The following is a 19,821-nucleotide window of genomic DNA, read 5'->3' on the forward strand; positions in this document are numbered from 1 at the left end:
CAACCCATCACCAGTTGCAATGTTTTACTCAAAGTGATGTATAAGGTAGCCACTGAACAGCTGCAAGAATGTGTAGATTTCAACAGCATACTGCATAGCCAACAGTCAGGTTTCCAAACGGCACATAGTACAGAAACCGCAATCCTGGACTTGCAGACACACATGCTGAGTATTTTGGACAAGGGTAAGACCGGTCTACTTGTACTCTTGGTTCTCAGTGCAGCTTTCGACCTATTGGATCACAAACAACTCAAATGGGCATTAGAGAAAGTCTCAAACTGCTCCAAAGAGGCCACCAGATGGATGGCTGGCCTCATTCTAGCTGACAGACAATCTAAAATACACTGGGGGGATAAATTCTCCAAAGAGGTGCCCATAGTCCGAGGCATACCGCAGGGCGCTAGTTTGTCGCCCCTGCTATTCAACCTCTACATCATGCGTCTCTGCGTAGTGCTTGACAACATTGGAGCATTTTTCACAAACTACGCAGATGGCACCCAGTTGGTCGTGGAACTAAGCGCCAACTACTCGGAGGACAGCACAAAGGTGGAAACATTATATCCCATTGAGGCATGGATGGAATGAAACTATGTGCATTAACGGCAATAAAACTGAGATGATCTTCGGATCCCAGCAGGCACAAACCAAACTGGGATCTCAATATAAATCATTCATCATCAAAGCTACCGCCATGCATGTCGCAGGCAAAGTGAAAACCCTAGGACTTGTCATGGAAGCCTCCATGGGTACAGGTGCTCAAGTCGAGAACCTTAACAAGAATGGTCTTTCTCCAGCATGGAGTCTGGCATGGATTCACATGCTCATGAATATTCCCCGTCAGGCTGGGAATCCTCGGTAAAGAAAAAAATCAGTGTTTTGTTTCTGAACTGTCTTTCTACTAATAACCAATCACTGGTCTCCGGCTCATACTGCACCCAGCCAATGACTGCCCTCTACCTAAGCCCCTCCTCTGGCAACCATCTTCAGATTTCTACCGCACGTTCAAGTGTTGGGAGTCCTTGTTCTATAGCTCTCGAGTTTTTATTGCATTTTTTTCGAAGTTTACTCTTATTTTTTCAGTTAGTTCGAGCCTCAAGCTCCACTGATTCTTCTTCTGATTAATGGGGACCCGTTTAGGAATTTTCTATGCCCCTCAAGGGTGAATTTTCATCAAGGTTTCACTTCTTGGAGGATTCCGGAAGATCTTTGAGGCCTACCCCGCGTGGTCATGGCCCAGGACAAAGGAGACACGACGTCTGTTGGATCAAAGCTGTTTCGGATCTGCCCTGGATGTGGATTACAGAATGTCTTCAAGGAAGATGAGCACTCCTGGTGCCTCTACTGCCTTTAAGACTACAAATCGCACGTGGAGGAGGACTGTGTGTTATGTAAGAACATATCCGTCAGGACAATGAAGGACCGTCTTATTCGGCTCACTAACTGGCTGGAAGGGAAGAGCCCAGCAAGGAGACAGCCTCAGACACGGCCAAGATCGTGAAGGCCCAGATTCACCCGGCAAGGCCTCGATTGAAGGAGTTGTGGTGGCCCTGGCGCAGGCTACCCCAGTGTAGACTACCTCCGGGCCAAGAGTTTCCCTGCCACCCAGAAGGGAAACCTCTTTCCAGCCTATCGAGAAGACCCCTTTGAAACACTGGGATGAGAAAGAGGGGAAGGGGCACAGTAGCCTTAACAGACATTGATACCACCTCCGAAGATGAGCTGGCTGGCGTCAAAAAGATCCTGGACAAGAAGTTTGAGGAAGCCAGGGCCTACGGGAGGGACCCCGACGAGGCGGACGTGGAGGGCAACGGTGGGGTCGACGAGGGACCGTGGAGGAAACGGAGGACCCCCTCCCAAGCCTTCGCTCCCGTCGCAACCGATGCCACAAGCCCATACAAGAGCAATCTTGATGGCTTTGCAGGACCTGTGTACGGAGATGAGGACAAGGTTGCCCTTAACACCAGCGGGCGATCCAGCAGTGCCTGGCCCGTCGGGGAGCCCACCGAACAAGCAGAGGCGAGTCCATCCTCCACCTCCCTTCCAGCCTTCACCCCCCCCCCCCCACCCCTCCCCATCCCCTCCTCCAAGGGACGAGACGGAGACGACGGGGATGGACTACGACGGTGGTGATGGGACGGCTCTCCCATCACTCCCTGCCCGGGCCTACCCGCCTGAAGAAATTGGCTCCTATCGTGCCATGATCACCAGGGGATCGGAGCTTTTCCAGCTATGCCCCGAAGAGCAGAAGGAGGGAAGGGTTCCTCTACCAACGACGGGAGGCCAAGAGGAAGACCGTCCTCTGTCCCCTTACTGGACTACATCTGGGACGAAGGAATGTCCCTTCTGAAGAACCATCCACGGCCCCTGTGAAGAGGGACCAGTATGAGAAGAAGTACCGGGTCCCGGACTCCGCTCCTATGTGCCTCAGGGCAGAGCCGTCCCCGGATTCGGTGGTCTCTGCGGTGGCCAAGAAGAAATCAGCAGGGGCGACGGCATCTACTTACACTTCCCTGCAGGACGCCGAGGGGAAGAAGCTGGATGCCATGGGACGGGTAATCTCATCGGCAGCGACGACCAAGGCGGCCAACGCCCTCGCGATAGTGGCGCGCTACGACAGGGAGCTGTGGTTCAAGATCGCTCACATCCTGGACTTCCTCCCAGATGACAAGAGGGCAGAAGCCCTTGAAATCCATCAGTGGCCATGGACCTCGCTGACACAGGCTTTCGCCAGATGGGCAACAGCGTTTGCCTTTGCCGGCGCAGTTGGCTCAAGGCCACCGATTTCCATCAGGACGTGCAGACCCGGGTACTAGACATGCCCTTCGACAGGAACAACCTGTTCGGCAAGGCAGTGGATGAGTCACTGCAGGCCATCAAGGCGGATACCGAGACGGCCTGGGCCCTGGGTTCTCCATCGGCGACGGCCGTTCTTTCGGACTTCCGGAGGCAAGTCTCAAGGTGCCTCCAAAGGATTCGGCGGCAGTTCCTCGTACCACCAGGCAGCCTGCTCCTCGTCACAGGAAGCCTGCAGAGACCGCAACAAGACAGGAGGACACAGTAGTCACCAAGGTGGCAAAGCCTCGGCAAAACAAAACAGAACCGGCTGTGACGTCGGTCCCCCACCCGAGCACCCTGGTGAGAGGCCGGCTGGCGAAATTCGTCAGCGTGTGGGAGTCCATCTCCACCGACCGTTGGATGCTGGATGCGTTGGCCCATGGCCACTCCCTGGAGTTCCAAAGAAAGTTTCCCACCTGTGGCCAGGAAAGAAAACCACGTGCCACAGCTGCTTCTGGAGGTACGAGCAATGCTGAAAAAGGGGGCAATAGAAATCGTCCCATAGAGGCTCTGGAGTATACTCGCGGTACTTCCTCGTCGGAAAGAAGACCGGCGGCTGGCGGTCCATCCTAGACCTTTGCATCAAAGGCAAGATATATCAAATCCCAGAAGTTCCGGATGGTCACCATTCAGCGCGTGCTGGCACAATTGGAGGAAGGCGACTGGGTGTCGTCGCTGGACTTGGAGGATGCTTACTTCCACATCCCCATACGCAAAGGACATCGAAAGTTCCTGCAGTTCGTGGTCCAAGGGCGGCACTACCAGTTCAAGGCCCTGCCCTTCGGGTTGAAGTCGGCGCCAAGGGTCTTCAAGTGCCTGGCACCGGTGGCGGCGTGGCTGTACCTTCAGGGGTTCCACGTATACCCCTATCTATATCATTGGCTCATCCGAGCAAAGTCAAGAGAATTTGCTGTCGTTCACACAGCGAAGACCGTCCGCCTGCTCACGGAACTGGGATTCTCGATCAACTTCGCAAAGTCCCACTTGGTACCGTCGCAGGACGCCCTGTTCCTGGGACCCAGACACGACACAGTGGCATGTTTGGCTTCACCGTCTGAGAGGACGAAAGCCATCCTGGGCAAGGTACAGCGGCTGTTGACCATGGAAGCGGCCAGGTTGAGGTCCATCAAGTCCCTGCTCAGCATGATGACATCGTGCATCTACCTTGTGCGTCTGTGCATGTTGCGGATGCGGCCACTACAGGAGTTCCTCGACGCCTGTTGGATGCAATCGGTGGGCAGCTTCGAAGACCAGATCTCCCTCAACGAGACTTTCCGCCAAGCGATCTGGTGGTGGGGCAACCGCACGCATCTAGCGGCGGGCATGGACTTCCAGACCCCGGAGCATCAGGAAACGGTGACGACGGACGCCTCCCTGGAGGGATGGGGAGCGCACACCGGAGATCTCCACGCAAGAGGCCCTTGGCTCCCAGAGGAGAGGTCACTACACCTCAACGTCCTGGAGCTCAGAGCCGTGTTCTGGGCCATCAGGTATTTCCTTCAGTCCCTCAAGGGCAAAGTGGTACAGATCTTCAGACAGCACTACGATGTTCTACATCCAGAAGCGGGGGGGGCACCTGATCCCCAGACCTATCCAAGGAAGCGCAGGATCTGTGGCACTGGGCCGTGTCCCAGGGGATGTTCCTGGTAACTTCATCTGGCAGTAGTAAAAACACTGTCGCTGACTCACTCAGTAGGGAGCTGTACTCTTGCCATGAGTGCTAGCTTCGCAGGACCAAGTGGATCTCCTATTCTGACGATGGGGCAGTCCCCAGATCGACCGGTTTGTGACAGTGGCGAACACCAAGTGCCGGAGGTTCGCCAGCAGGTTTCCCCAGCCTGAGAGCATGGGCGATGGATTCTCCTTCCCCTGGGATGGCTTGTTCCTGTATGCGTTCCCACCGTTGCTTTGCTTCTGCAACTCATCAGTTAACTCAGATGGTCCCGGTGCAGGATGATCCTCGTGGCAGAGGCAGATATGGTTCCCAGACCTTCTGGACTTGTCAGCGTCCCCCCCCCCCCCCCCTGTCAAACTGCCGACAGACGCGGATCTTCTCACCAGAGAAGGAGGCTCCTGCAGCACTAGAGTTTGGAGGCTACGATATCCCGGCGGACTGCAAGGAGGTACTTGCATAGGCCAGGGCGTACTCGACTCTTAAGTGCTATGGACATAAATGGAAGAGGTTCTCTGTCTGGTGCTGTGCACAGAAGATCAACCCTCTACGGATTACAGCCCCTCAAGTGCTGCCGTACTTGTTGTCTCTGGCTAAGGCGGGGCTAGCACATGCCTCCATCAAGATCCATCTGGCGGCATCTCCCGCTACACCAGAACTCCGGGGCAGTCGTTGCTGTGGTCTCACCGCCTGGTGAAGGAGTTCATGAGAGGACTGTTCCGCTCGTTCCCGCCGGTGAATGCTATGGCCCCGGCGTGGGAGCTCAACGTGGTGCTGACCAGGCTCATGGGTCCCCCATTTGAGCCCTTGCATTCGGCACCTCTGAAGTTCCTATCGTGGAAGACGGCGTTTCTTGTGGCCATCACCGCCGCACGACGAGTGGGAGAGATCCAGGCCCTCTCCTGTAAACGTCCATACCGGACATTCCACGAGACAAGGGTTGTGCTGAGGACACACCCCTCCATCATGCCCAAGGTGCCGTCGGACTTCCATCTCAACGAGCCCTTGGTGTTACCTGTTTTCTTCCCGTCGCCAGCTGAGAGGACTTTGCACTCACTGGATGTAGCTAGAGTGCTGAAGTTCTACGTGGACCGCACAAAGAGTTTTCTGAAGACATCACAGCTGTTTGTGAACTTTGGCCCTATGAACCAAGGGAAGGCCCTCTCAAAGGCTTCCATTTCCAGATGGCTCTCCGGCTGCATCATGCACTGTCACCGTTTGGCAAACCGACCGTTGCCCGGCCATCCAAGAGCCCATTCGACCAGAGCGATCGCTGCTAGTACGACGTTCCTGTCTGGTGTGCCCCTGCTGGACATCTGCAGGGCTGCTACTTGGAGGTCGACTGACACCTTCACGAGATTCTACTGCGTTGACTGGGATCCCAGGGAGGAGTCCTGAGTCGGCCAGGCAGTGCTGCGCAACCTGTTCGCTTGAAGGTGAGCCTGGTGAGGAGGTTAGAGATGCTTAATGTTGAGTTTTGAAAATGCTTGATGTTGAGCCTTGCCACCTCCCGTGGTTGTGCATGTGTACTGCTATGTATTCTTGTATTCATGAGCATGTCAATCCATGCCAGACCCCATGCTGGAGAAAGAACAAGTTACTTACCTGTAACTGTTGTTCTCCAGCATGGGTCTGGCATGGATTCGCATGCGAACCCTCCCTCCAACCCCTCTGCGGCTCTTCTCTTGGTCCTACTGCCACTTAACGTGCTACCAAATCTGAATATGGCTGCCAGAGGAGGGGCTTAGGTAGAGGGCCGTCATTGGCTGAGGGCAGTATGACCCAGAGACCAGTGATTGGTTATTAGTAGAAAGACAGTTCAGAAACAAAACTGATTTTTTTTTTTATTAACCGAGGATTCCCAGCCTGACGGGGAATATTCATGAGCATGTGAATCCATGAGACCCATGCTGGAGAAGCAGTTACAGGTAAGTAACTTGTTCCTTATCACCTTCAACTTCTAGGACCATTCAAGCATACCTAAGTGAAGAGAACGACGCAATTATTGCAAGGGCTACCATTCTTTCTCAACTGGATTACGGCAATGCATTACTCCCAGGCTCCAATAAACATTGCATAGCAAAATGTCAGGTCATTGAAAACAACGCGGTAAGAATAATAAGGGAAAACAAAAAGTGATCATATCACAGCCTATAGAAAGGCGTTAAATATCGAGGACAGGAAACATTTTAAATCCATGACCCTAGTCCTTGGGTGCCTCCATGGCAAAGCACCGAAATATCTGAAGGAAGGAATCATCCTACACGTCCAGAGGCGCTCTCTCAGATCAGAGGCAGTAGGCCAGATTTCAGTCCTACCCCACCGACGAACCAACAGGTTGGGGAGCGCCTTCCCAGTGCTATCTGCACAAACATGGAACAAACTGCCTCTACCGCTCAGACTTGAGCCAAACTGTTATTTTCATAAGAAATCTGAAAATGTTCCTTTTTTAAGTAAGGACTATTAGTCCTATTTTTGCTCTTAGGTAGGGCCTCTCGTCCTGCTTCTTTTGTTGTCTCGATTGTGTATATGTCTGCGCCCCGATGCCCGCATGCTTTCGGCGCAATATAAATCTATAAATAATACTACAAAAAGCGAGCTTGTGCCTTTCATAGAACAAAATCAAGGTATTTATTAAATGTACTTCCTTGTTCCAAAGAAAGATCTAACAATGCGCCAAGTACTGGACCTGTGCCCCACAAACATATGTCGAAACCCCAAAATTTCAGGATGACCACTGTAAAGAAGGCATGGTATTCCAGGTAACATGGACACAAGTGACTACAGTTCAAGGGTGTTTGTTGAACTTCTTTTTTTAAAAGGGTTTGAAAAACACCTATCTAATCTTAAATCTACAGATGGGAACAAGCTGCGACCATCAAAAAATAATGCAGTCCTAGTAGTGTATTGTCAAAATAAAAAGGCCTATACTAATAAACATATTGCCAATCCTTACCTCTAAATACAAATAGTGTGGGGAAAAATGTTACAAACTAGAAAGGTGTTTACAAAATGTCAGGATGTTCAGACCGTTGGCCTCCCTTCCCCACGTTTTCAGCACCGGACAAGGCGGTACACTTTAGCTTAGCACAGTATCTGGCTTCTCTAGCACAAGCATATAGTTCAATCATTAGCATCAGGACCTTCTGTGCACAACTCTTTGCTTTTCAAAGTCTCTTCATTCAGAGGCCTGATGCAACAAGTTCTTTTCCTCTTTCAGATTTTCACAAGTACTCAATTTCTTAGCCAATTCACTATTCACCTCAGATCCCCCTCAGCTGGGCTCAGATCTTCTCAACACAATGTTCGTAAATTATTTGTGCATCCAATTTCTCGTAGGATATTCTTTCTCGGGTGACTCACGGTTCACCTCGGATCCCCCTGTGTCTTGCTCAGATCTCGGATCCCCCTCAGGGGAGCTCAGATCCCTTTTAACACAAATGTTCAATTAGTCTCCCTCCGCTGGGCTCAGACTAATTCCAATTTCCAATATAGCTTTACACAAACTTGCTTTAACCAAAAAAAGGTTTAGCTGATCTCCTTCCGCCGGGCTCGGACCAGATTCATATACTGGTTCATCAACTATCGAAGTCTTTCGAATGTACACAGGGCTTTGCTTGACCCATTGCAGGACCACTTTGACAATTGTTCATCACTCTTCACATTTGCCACCTTTCAGCCGGATACCTAACAGACTTTTGAATGAGCACCCACGTGGTGCTGAATCACTGTCTACGGTATTGCATTTTGGCTTCAAAGTTCAATCACTCATCTGCTGTTTAATTGTGCTTGTGTCGCTTGCAACATATGCTTCATACACTGTTGTCTTCAGTTTTCACTATACAATGTTGCTGCTTGCAACCTTGGCTTCAACACAGACCCGTTTGGTGGTATTCTTTCCAACTGACCAGCTGTGCTGACTTCAATGGCGCTGCTTTGATGTAGGAGCCAAGTGCAGTACCACAGCGGCAAGCAATTCTCCACGCCTTGACTATTGATGTGGGTGAGCCCTGGGTACCTCCGACATACATACATTTTTTATTCTCGAAGGTTCATGAAAGTAAGTCTTTTGTTGAAAAGGTCAAGGGCACTTCGCTTCTTGCAATCCTCTTTGGGTTTGCTGCTTTTACCTTGTATTAAACTGCCATCTTGGAACTGCTGCTTCCTCGTGTGCTTTGCCTTGCTCAGAATGTGCTTTCATGCTGCACCGTTTATCCATGTGGGGACGTGTAATGGAAGTTAGGTGTGTGTGTGTAATGGTCACCCTGACCATTGTATTGGGGAAACGTCAGGTATACGGCTCGGGTGTTAGTCCGTTTTCTCTTGTAGTGAGCTGTCCGGGAGGAAATGTTTGTGTTGGGAAAGGGGACGCGGAGGGGGGGGGGGGGGGGGGTGGGGGGTTGAGTTCCTAAGTATCCTAGGATGGGGAAAAGGTGTTACAGGGAAGAGGAGTCAATGTCTCACCATCCGGTGTCCCACTTCCCGATCCTCCCGCACTGGTCCACCCCCACAAACAGGATCCAAAAACGATGGCTGTGTCCTGGCCACCTGGATGACAGATCCCCGGGGACTAGTGGGTGAGACACCTTCAGGTTTCGCACACAACGCTGCAGGAAGTCATCCCAGTATTGAAAATATGGGATTACATGGCAACATTGGACATGAAAGATGCATACTTTCATATTGAAATGTTGCCAGCTCACAAAAGATAACTTTGTTTCAAATTGGGGAAACAAGCACTACCAAATCAAAGTGATAGCCCCCAGGGTATTGACAAAGGTCCTAAAAGTGGTGGCCGCCCACTTGCGAAGGCAGTCCAATCCAGTGTACCCTTACATAGACGACTGGCTAATTACCAGGGAATCTTCCCCAGAGGTTCCTTCAAAACATGAGGCAAACAATCTGTTTCAGTTGGAGTTCTCCATAAACGAAAAGAAGTCCAGTCTAGTGCCCAGCCAAATAAAGCAATTTCTGGGTGCACTAATCAAAACGTACATCTGACTAGTCTACCCCTCCAAACAGAGGGTCCAAAACGTGCTGTTTCAAACACCTCAGTACGTAGCCGGTCGTCGGGTGACCGTATGAAAGGCAATGCGCCTGCTGGGAATGATGGCTTCCTGCATTTGCTTAGTGCCTCATGCAAGGCTGCGCATACGTCCAATGCAAGAGTGGCTAGCGTAACAATTGTCGCAAGCAAGTGGGTTGTAGGACGAGCTAGTGGTCATTTTGCAACCTCGGGTTCAATCCCTACAGTGGTGAAACAATCTGCTGAAGGGACAGCCTTTCTACACACCTACGATCCAGGCCACTCTAACAGCAGACGGGTCTATGACTGGGTGGGGTGCTCACTTTTGCATCACACTGCTCATGGCCTGTGGACACAGGCGCTAACAGGAGGTACATCAACCTTCTGGAACTACTGGCGATTTTCAAAGCAATTCAATCCTTCAAGACTCAGCTAGTGCACACAACAGCCCTAGTCCTTACGGACAGTACCACACCCAAGTTTTATGTTAACCAACGAGAGGCGAGGGGGGGGGGGTGTGGGGTGAACATTCTCCAGGGTTGTCCAAACTAGCAAAGAATATCTGGCGGTGGGAACTGCATCACATGTTCTTACTGGCTCAACTCTGTTCCCTGGCAGACGTACTAAGCAGGAGTACAATGCTACCCGCGGAGCACGAATGGCAACTAAACAGGCATGCTAATCGAAGTCTTCTCAATTTGGGGCTTCCCAGATATTATTTTTGCGACCCTGGAAAATGCATAATGTCAAGATTACACGTCCAGGTTTCACCAGAAAGGATACAAGGGGAATGCACCACTGATGAAGTGGTCAGGGAAATTTGCAAACGCTTCCTTCCTACTCTGCACCACCTCTGGACCGTAGCCACCCCCACCCCCACCCCTGCCCCTGAGAACTCTTCTCAACAATATAGTCCACATGCTACACCAGGAACAAGTAACACTGATCCCAATGTGGGCACGCCAGACCTGGTTCTCACACCTGCAAATTATGTCCCTGTGTCCTCCCATGAAACTACCCTGCACGAACAACCTGTTGATCCAGGATCTGTTGACAATGCTGCACCCATGCCCTCAAAAGCTGAACTTCGTGACCAAACTATGACTTTAAGAGCTAAGCTGCTGTTTGGAAAGGTTCCTCATCACCTCACCTTTCCTTCCATTTCTATGAACCAGTCTTGTAACAGTACAGTGAAGCCTTAGGCTTCACTACACTGTCTTTTGCTCATCTGTTATGTGGAAGCTGACATGTCCTTCAGGCTGTCGGTACTGGGAAACATTGTTTCCCTTAGTCTTGTTACTTTGTTACTACTTTTAGTAACTTGTTATCACTTGTAACTTTTTATTCGTTGTACAATGCATCTTAGAATGCAGCACAATGGGGTACACATTTTGTTTTGCCCTAGACTAACACTCTAGGATTTTTTGTTGCTCTAGGTGTGCTAAATGAACAAGCTGGTGGCAGCAGTGACGTTATACCATTTTCTGGTGCATTTCATTTTAGCCTTACTGGGTTTGACTACCAACTGTAGCTAGTGGTCAAACATGGACATGCCAAGACATTTTTCACTTGTCCTACTTTGGCCATTTTGTCTTTTAGCCTTCTTCCTGACCTTTGAGGACAGGAAATTCCTTATATGGACTTCCAGTGTCAGGGGAAACGGAGGCTTTAGATGGGCTACTGGAGGGCTATGTGGATTTGCTACCAGGAAGTGGGCTAGGACGGTCTAGTCCCAATCCACAATCTGGTGCCAGTGTGTCTGTAGTATGCATGAGTTTTGCCACCAGTGGTCCTGATTCGACCACTTCTGGGCTGTGTGTGGGAGGGGGGCAGATCGGTCATTGGCTAGTGGGGGCTGCTGCTTTTGCCTGTCATTTAGGATAAGAGGACCCCGCACCCACTCTAGAGAGATCCTGGAAGAAACTGAAGGAGCCATTTGCATGGAGACCGTGGACCCGTTGGAAGAAAGGTAGGTGACCAACTTCTGCTGCTGCCCTGGTATAGCCCTGTCCTGTGGAAGATTTCCAGCAGTCCAGCGACGGAGCTGCGACCCTTGGAGTGGAGGAGAACATCCATTCTGTAAGTCAGATTGGGGTCCTACGAAGGAGAGCCTTCCAAAGTGCCACAGGACGGCCTGTGGCTGACCAGATCTGAGATTGGGCTAGTGTGCTGCAGATTTCACCGTTCTGAGTTGAGGCCTGGAACTTGGGGGATCGTCAGCTTGTGCCACTAGACTTCTCTATGAAATTACATGGTCCTAGCATCAAGGGTACCCGAGATAGGAGGGAAAGTCGTCCGAAATTGCTTACCTGCGTCCGTTCCTGTCCTGAGAGGGTCCCTGGATAGAGTTCTGCTGCATTCTTCAAGTGGAAGAGCTTGCACCAGCATTAGACACCGACCAGAGAGTTGCTCGAACCTGCAACACCTGGGGGGTGGCTGGCGGTGGAAAAAGCGACATTGGACCTTCAACTGACCTGCCAAGTCTCAAGAATTGTAATAGACTACTGAAGTTAGGATTGAATCTCTGTGGACTATTAGTGCACATACTAATCTGTACCTTTCTTTTCAGAGGTTTAATACGTATTTTGCCCTAGACCAGTAATTGTATATATTTATCTAATTCTTAGTATTGAATGATATTGTTAGTAGTCATTTTTACTGTTATTTGGCCATAAGTAAAGAAGTTTTTGTATACCTGTTTAAGTGTGTTCCTTGACTAGTTCACTGTGTATGCTCATTGTGGAACCCTTATAAGCTCACCACCTCTTGAGACTTAGCCTGGACCACTCGCCTTGGTACCTTGAACTGGTTTGGCTACAGATCCCAGAGTTGTCCTGGTTACAATATAGGCTGGCCTTCTATCCACCAGGCCAGAGTATAGGACTGATTTTCTAACAGTCACCTTGCTCTAGACCAGAGGTGCATGGAAATAGTCAACGAAGCATGCATGCCGAACACAAGGCACTGCTATTTTAACAAATGGAAACGATTTGTGTTCTGGTGCAGAACACGATCTCTTAATCCAACAGCCTGTTCACCGTCCAACATAGTCAGCTAACTACTCTACTTACTTGACTCTGGATTGGCCTTTAATTCACTCAAGTAAACCTGGTGGCCCTCTCCGGTTACCCCATGTCCCAGAGTAATATTTTGTGGTGGAAGGTGCCCGTAGTTCAAGCTTTCATGCAGGGTGTTAAAAAAAAAAAAACGTACCATCCAATCTCTAATCCTACTCCCGGCTGGGATCTAAATATTGCACTCATAAGGCTCATGGGGGAGGGCTTCGAGTCTATGCACAAAGCCAGACTTAAATATCTTACATACAAGACAGCCTTACTAATAGCTGTTACATCCATAAGAAGGGTTAGTGAACTACAAGCTCAGTCGGTACAAAACCCCTTCGTAGTGATATATACAAAGACAAGTTGGTGCTACGCACACATCCTCGCTTTTCACCCAAATTCATTTAAAAATTCCATGTCAAACTATAGAGCTTTCTGTGTTCGTCCAGAACCCAACAAATGCAGCAGAAATAAGTCTACTTACATTGGATGTACGCAGCGCTGTCCTGGTCTACCTTCAAAAGACAAAGTCGATCAAGAAGACAGTTTCTTTGTATCTGTAGCTGCTGGAAGAGAAGGGGCCCTATCTCTAAAGCAGTGATTTCTAAATCGATGGTCAACTGCATCCAACTCGGTTACTCTCTTGCCTAGAGAACATTGCCCTTTAAGCCCAGAGCACACTCTACTTGAGGCACGGGGGCAACTTTAGCCTTCATAGCAAACGTGCTGCTCGAGGCCATTTGCAAGGCTGCCACTTGGAGTTAGTACACACCTTCACCCAACATTACTGTCTGGACACACATTATAGGGGTGTTTACACAGGTGGACAAGCGGTGCTGAGACATCTCTTTGCAGCGCTACCTTCTAATAACCCACCGCCTTCTACTAGTACTGCTTGCTAATTTATGCAAAGCATGTGATTCTAAGCCGATTCACAAACCTCAAAACGGATACATTACTCACTGCAATCGTATTTCTGATGCTTGTATCTGCTTAGATTCACATGCGCTCGCCCTTCCTCCCCTCTTGGAGTAGGATGCGCTTGTTGGGAGTGGCGGGGGGAGGCATAGATCTTTCACACCGCTTGCTCTCTATCTACACTCCATGCTTACAACTTACACTCCCTCTTGTCAGAAACAAATAATCTGAGGGACCTCGACACATGAGGGATCATGGGTACATGGTATGTCACACTGGGATGATATTAGTCACGCCCTGTTGATGTCCCTTTTCGAACATCGAAAAACTTCATTTACAATACTCTTCAACTTCACTAGATGTCGGCCTATGCAAAGCATGTGAATCTAAGCATATACAAGCGTTAGAAATATGATTACGATGAGTAATGTATCGCATATCATCTTTGAGTGAGCATGAGGGTAACCTTACTTTTATTCTATTTCATCCTTTACCACCCTTTTTAAAACTTTTTTTTGGTTCTTTTTTAATTTTGCTGCATTTATTGTCTTTTATAGCGTAACTTCTGCCATTTGGGATGGGCATCTTGGTGGTTCCAAATGCCACCAGTTTGTTTTCCTGAAAAGCCACCCTAGCGTAGTGCTAGTAAAATACGAAACAGAAAATTGACTTTCTCATCCCATATTGTGCTAGCACTACAAGAGGGAGGCTTTTCAGCTGATGGCACAGCTACCTCTATCACACACCGGTTAATGCTCTAGCAAACCCCTCTACTCCTTCAGACGTTCAGTACAGTCCAAAGTTTTGCACAAAGATTGTGTATGCCTCTTTGAAAATGCAGACGTGTGGACATGCATGTCACAAAAGTACCTAGAGTCTAGGAACCTTTTTCGCTGGTTGGGGTAAGTTTGAAGGTGGTGAAGTTTATTTAGGTCATTAATTACAGTTCTGGTGATTAATGTGTCGTGCATGCTTTTGTGAGGGTTGGTGTTAAGGCTCCCTTGTTGCCCATCTCCCACAGAAGCTGTTGTGCTCCTAGTGTAGGTGCGAGCAGCTCCCCTATGCTGTTGTGCTAGTCTTACACCCTCTATCTTAATATCTTCTGTTGCTTTCTTCTTTGCAGGAGCTTGTGATGCCTGGGGAGGACACATCCCTCATCCTCACCTTGCGCCAGCCTATGGTGTTAGAGAAGAACCAGCGATTCACTCTGCGAGACGGCAATCGCACCATTGGAACTGGCTTGGTCACCGATATTCTTGAAACAAAACCAGAAGATGTGGAAAACTGGAGCTGAGCTTCTCCCTTTTTGTGTCGGGAGGGTGGGGAGTTGTGGGAAGGTGATGCACATACTTCTACCAATGCGTGGGAGATTATTCAATATTTCAAGTTCATTCTGACAAATGTGATTAAACATTTGGAATTGTGACAAATGTGAAATTTGCTTTGGCGGCTGTGTTCCTCCTGTACATATTATTTTGCAGCCTCCATTGCTGCCTCCTTCCTCACTGTAACTAGCGCACCTCCAATGTTTCTCTATCCATGGTGCTGTTCCCATAGTGTTTGATTGGTCAGAGCAGTCCTTGTTCTTCAGTGTGTCTTGCTGGAATTAAGGGACGTTCAGAAAATCTTTAAATATGAAGGTTAATTTATCCCCCTTTGTTCTGCCCGGTTTTGTCTTTTCAGTCACTTATCTTCCATTGCTAAAAAGAAAATGTTTGTATGCCTGAAGCATTGTCTGACAGTCTTACTTCACTCGGGTATGAGATTAGAGGTTGTTTTTTCAGAAACATGCCTTTTTTGACAGATCCGCTACACCCGTAAGACATACAATGCAGCTATGTTGAACATCTCCAAGTTGTCTAAATCCCAGTTTTCTTCTGTATATCTGATCAACATAATTATGAATATTTTACATTTCTTCGTTATTAGTGTTTGTTTCTGTTTGCTTGGACTCATTTAATGCTGAAAGTTATTTCTGCAAATAGTGCTGTGTCCTATCTGGTGAATAGCTGCTGCAAATGAAACTGAGCTGAAGGCATAACTGAGTAGGTCATTCAGAGATTGTAATTAGTTTGAAAACTTTAATTTGATGCTTGATCCAATGTAATGGTAGTCTAGGTTCATAAATGCAAGAGTGTGGGGGACTGTTGCCTATGTAATTCATATTTGTGTTGCATGTTAGAATGTAGCCACTCACAATCTTTAAGGTTACTGCTCAGTTCGTATAGGCTGTTGCAGCCGTTACTGGAATAACCCCTCCCCAATGTGTGCCGATCCATGGGGCTCGGTTTTTTAAATTTTTTTTTTTGTTTTTTTTTTTTATGAGCTCTTCTGGTTTCTTTTCTATTTTGTAAAGCACTGCATATGTTACCATGTGGCACCTTCAGATCCCTCTTGCGGGTATCTGATTGTATGAGATAAAGTCCCTTCTGTACCTCTGACAGCTTCCTGGTAATTTTTATCTTGTCACTGCATATAGATTTTGAGGTTTACCTAATTAATTTAAACAGTCAAATTCCAGTCTGAGTGGGCAGCAACCATCAGTCTTAATTCTGAGGGACCCTACCATGGACTCGTGTCTGCAGAGGTTTGTTGTTGTGGGGGCAATGGGAGGGGGGGGGGGATTAAAATGCACTGTGCCCAGAGGCCCAGAACAATTAGAACTGCAGGAAGATGTGGGTTACAGTTCTTAGGAAGTAGTGCTCAGACTTCAGACTGCTGCAATGAAGGGCAAAAAGGCATGTTAGGACTTCAGTTTACATTGCACCAAAAGCTGCAAAGACCGGGACCACAGGCAACCCACAATGTGGAAGTCACAATTGCAGGGACGGGGAGCACAGAGGTTACCAGGTAAGCAGGTCAGTGACCGCTTTGGGTGGTACAAAGGACTCTGCACAGACTGGGTAATCCCACAATGACGTTCAGCCATCCCACTAAGAGAAGCAGAAAGATGTGTGAAACGGCACTGGATACCACTTAGTTTCAACACGAGTACAGCATCCACTTTTGTACTAGTGTTAAAATGGATTTGTAAGCTCTACCCCGCTGGACTGATTTTAGTAAGCCACCCTAGTTATGGTGAACAGGGACCTCAGACTATAGCCAAAACCCAATCAAGGAAGAGTAGGGAGAGGTCCTGTCTTAGTCTCAGTGTCAGCGTGGTCAGGGGCCCTGAGTGAGTTCCCATAGAATAACGCATACTAATGAAACTTATACAGTCAGTTATCAAAATAGGTGCTTATTTAGGCCTTTCAGAACACACTCAAATGTGAAGCTAGCCGATAGTATCACACAATACCGTATAAAACAAATTTTTGATGCAAAATTATATTCTTTCCTGACCTCCGGTCGTTTATATATTATTCGGCCCCTCTTCGATGATTAATTCTCAACCACCGCCGAAGACAGCGGAAGAGCAGACTTCAACTGTGGGTGCTCCGGTGACCATGTGGCCGGTCCTTCTGGCCATCTTATACAGTCGGGCGAGTGGGGTCTGCGGGTCTTTCTTAATGTTTTTCCTTCTCCCCTCTCACTGCCCCTTTGGTTTTGCCGTTGCTTTAATACCCTGAGCTATGGACAGGACACCATTTACATTTTTGCCCCTCCTGTAAGGGCAAGTCCCCCATGAAGGACAGGCATCAGAGGTGCAATAAGTGTGTCCCTTGCGATCACCATGGGGCGTCCTGTTGGTCTTGTCAGCTCTTGTGTCCCAAGATGATCAAGGAGAGTTGAGTTAAGCGGTTGGCGGCCTACGCCATTATGCAGGCCGGGGGTAGCTCCCCCTATCGCCGCAGGCGCTGAGAGTGATAAGGTAAGTGACGGCTGTGGCTCCGATACGGATGCCATCGACCTCTCATCGGAGCAATCGCGTTCTGAACCCGGCCCCACCAGGAGCGATGATAGTTCTGCTATGGGGAATGATGTGCACACCGGCAACAGGGACTCACCTGCTACTCATAAAAACAAGCACACAACCCCCAGTACCGCCTTGACGGATCAATCGAAACGGTCCAAAGCGCTAACTGGTACGACAAGCTCCTCAACGGCACCTGCTGATCTGGGCGGTCGGCAGCCCTCCCCACAACAGCGTAAGCATCATGTGTCTGGGCACGCAACAGACAAGGGCGCCAGTACCAAAAGTCACAAGGCAGTTGAGATGCCTCCTAAGAGCGTGCCAACGCTTTCCGGATCCTTCGAAATCTACGATGAAGCCGCTTTAACAGCCTAAACCTGTCCCGGTGACGCCTAACATCCGTGAGAGTCTCGCAAAGATCGTTTCGGCGGCCAGTAAATCTAAGGACAGGTAAGACACATCCATGCGCCGGGAAACACAGGGTGACTATTCTGAGAGTCCCAGCCCTTAACCAGAACTCTCTCAGAAAAATCTTGGTGTTCTAGGCAGGCAGATCCCCAGGAAGAGCCCGCCCTCCCTCCCCCCCCCCCCCCCCCCCCCCCCTTGACCCCTGTGACAAATGTGAAGACTGTATGAATAGGCTTGCAAAATGTATCAACTTCTCTGAGAGGTTCATGCCTAAAAGGCCTAGTGAAGAAGACCTTTACCCCTCAGTAGCCAAGATCCAGAGAACCTCAGGCCCACTTCATGAAGAGGTCTTTGACCTCACAGATCCGGAGGAAGTTCCTCATGACATCTATTTACAGGAAGATGATCCCTTTGAGGATCCCACCGACCAGGCCCCAGATTGGGGGGGGGGGGGTGAGCCCCCGGTGGGCAACCCACCATGGCTGTTGCCTACGCATACCCTGGATCTTGACACCATATGCATAGATCCTCCCTCCTCTGCGTCGGGCATCTGCTATAGATTACCAGATGGTGTTTAATGCCATTCTGAAACAAGAATCTGAACATTTCCAAATGGCCACGCAAGAGGCGGTGCAAGAATCTGATTTCGTGGAGGATATTTTAAAGGAGAAGCCTCCTGCCAGCCAGGTTATCCCTTTACTTAACTCCATTAAAAGGCGCATCACCCCTTCCTTACAAACACCTTCACAAACTAGGGCTGTGAATCCTTGGGTGGAGAAACCTTTTCGCCCCTCCCCTACTGACCCTGTATATATGCGGGGACATACCACCCCAGATTATCTCGTGGTCACTACAACAAGGAAGAGGGCAGGGGTGCCCTTGTCCACAGGTGAGGTTCTGCTGGACAAGGAATGTAAAAAACCATATGACCTAGGGATACAAATCACTACTGCATTGCCAACAATACCACGCTGTTGGCCAGCTAGGCTGATGTTCAATGGTACCTGCTGCAGGAGGTCCCTGAACCAGTGCGTTCTCGCCTGCTTACAATTGTATCGAAGGGCAAGCAAGTAAACCATAACATTGATAAAAACACTTTAGATGCTGCAGAGACAGCAGGGAGAACCCTGGCCCCGGGTACCCTTTTGAAATGACATGTCTGGTTAAAAAACTCTGGGTTCAAACCGGAGACACAAGTGTCTCTCATAAACTGGTGGAGAATTCTAACCTGTTTGGCAAGGCTGTAGATGAGGCGCTTGACACTGCCAATAAAGAACACAAGTCTTTGAATGAAATCACTCAAAGGCCCTTTCAACAGAGAGGGAGGGGGGGGCGGGGAGGGGGGTTCTCGCTGTTCCTTTCCCGGACAGTTCTATTCTCGTTCCCCACATATCCAATATGGTACAGGCAACACATGGTCCTCCGGACAAGGGTCTGCTGCCTCAAATCAGTATTCCCCCTGACACCGTGGTAAAGGAAGGGGTTGCAATGCCACCCGTAAAGGATGCCCGGTCTCCGGTCAGAAATGCCTCTGATCCAGGTCCCCTCCCATGCCTCCCCAGTCGGGTGACTTGTTACATTCCTACACGCATGGGAGGGGATAACCACAGACCAGTGGGTGCTCAAGACAGTCACCCACGGTTATTGCATCGAGTTCAGCCGCTGGCCACCTCGATTCAGACCACTGAAGTCCAGATGTTGAACACCGGAACACCTCAGAATCCTACTGCAAGAGGTCGAGATCCTGCAGGAAAAGGGTGCAATCAAAGTCGTCCCTGCTCTACAGGTAAACAAGGGTATTTATTCAGTGTAATTACTTGAACCCAAAAAAGGATCTCACCATGCGCCCTGTGCTAGACTTGTGCCCAGGGAACAGATTTGTCAAACCACAAAAGTTTTGAATGGTAACGCTGCAAGAAGTAATCCCTCTGCTAACGCAAGGGGATTACATGGCAACATTGGACATGAAAGATGCATACTTTCATATTTCAATGTTGCCGGCACACAGGAAATACCTAAGGTTCATGATAGAAAACAAACACTATCA

At 49.2% G+C, this 19,821-nt stretch overlaps 1 protein-coding gene across 1 annotated transcript in view; it reads left to right on the forward strand.

Moving 5' to 3' along the window:
* Positions 1 to 15,954, forward strand: part of TUFM (Tu translation elongation factor, mitochondrial) — a 379,939-nt gene extending 363,985 nt beyond the window's left edge. The window contains exon 11 of the mRNA XM_069652151.1: positions 14,637 to 15,954. Coding sequence (XP_069508252.1) covers positions 14,637 to 14,807 — 171 coding nt within the window. The 3' untranslated portion in view covers positions 14,808 to 15,954. The remainder of the gene's footprint in view (positions 1 to 14,636) is intronic.
* The last annotated feature ends 3,867 nt before the right edge of the window (positions 15,955 to 19,821 follow it).

The sequence above is a fragment of the Ambystoma mexicanum genome, chromosome 3p, assembly GCF_040938575.1.
Source record: "Ambystoma mexicanum isolate Mex_15411 chromosome 3p, UKY_AmexF1_1, whole genome shotgun sequence".
In the NCBI taxonomy this organism is placed as follows: Eukaryota; Metazoa; Chordata; class Amphibia; order Caudata; family Ambystomatidae; genus Ambystoma; species Ambystoma mexicanum.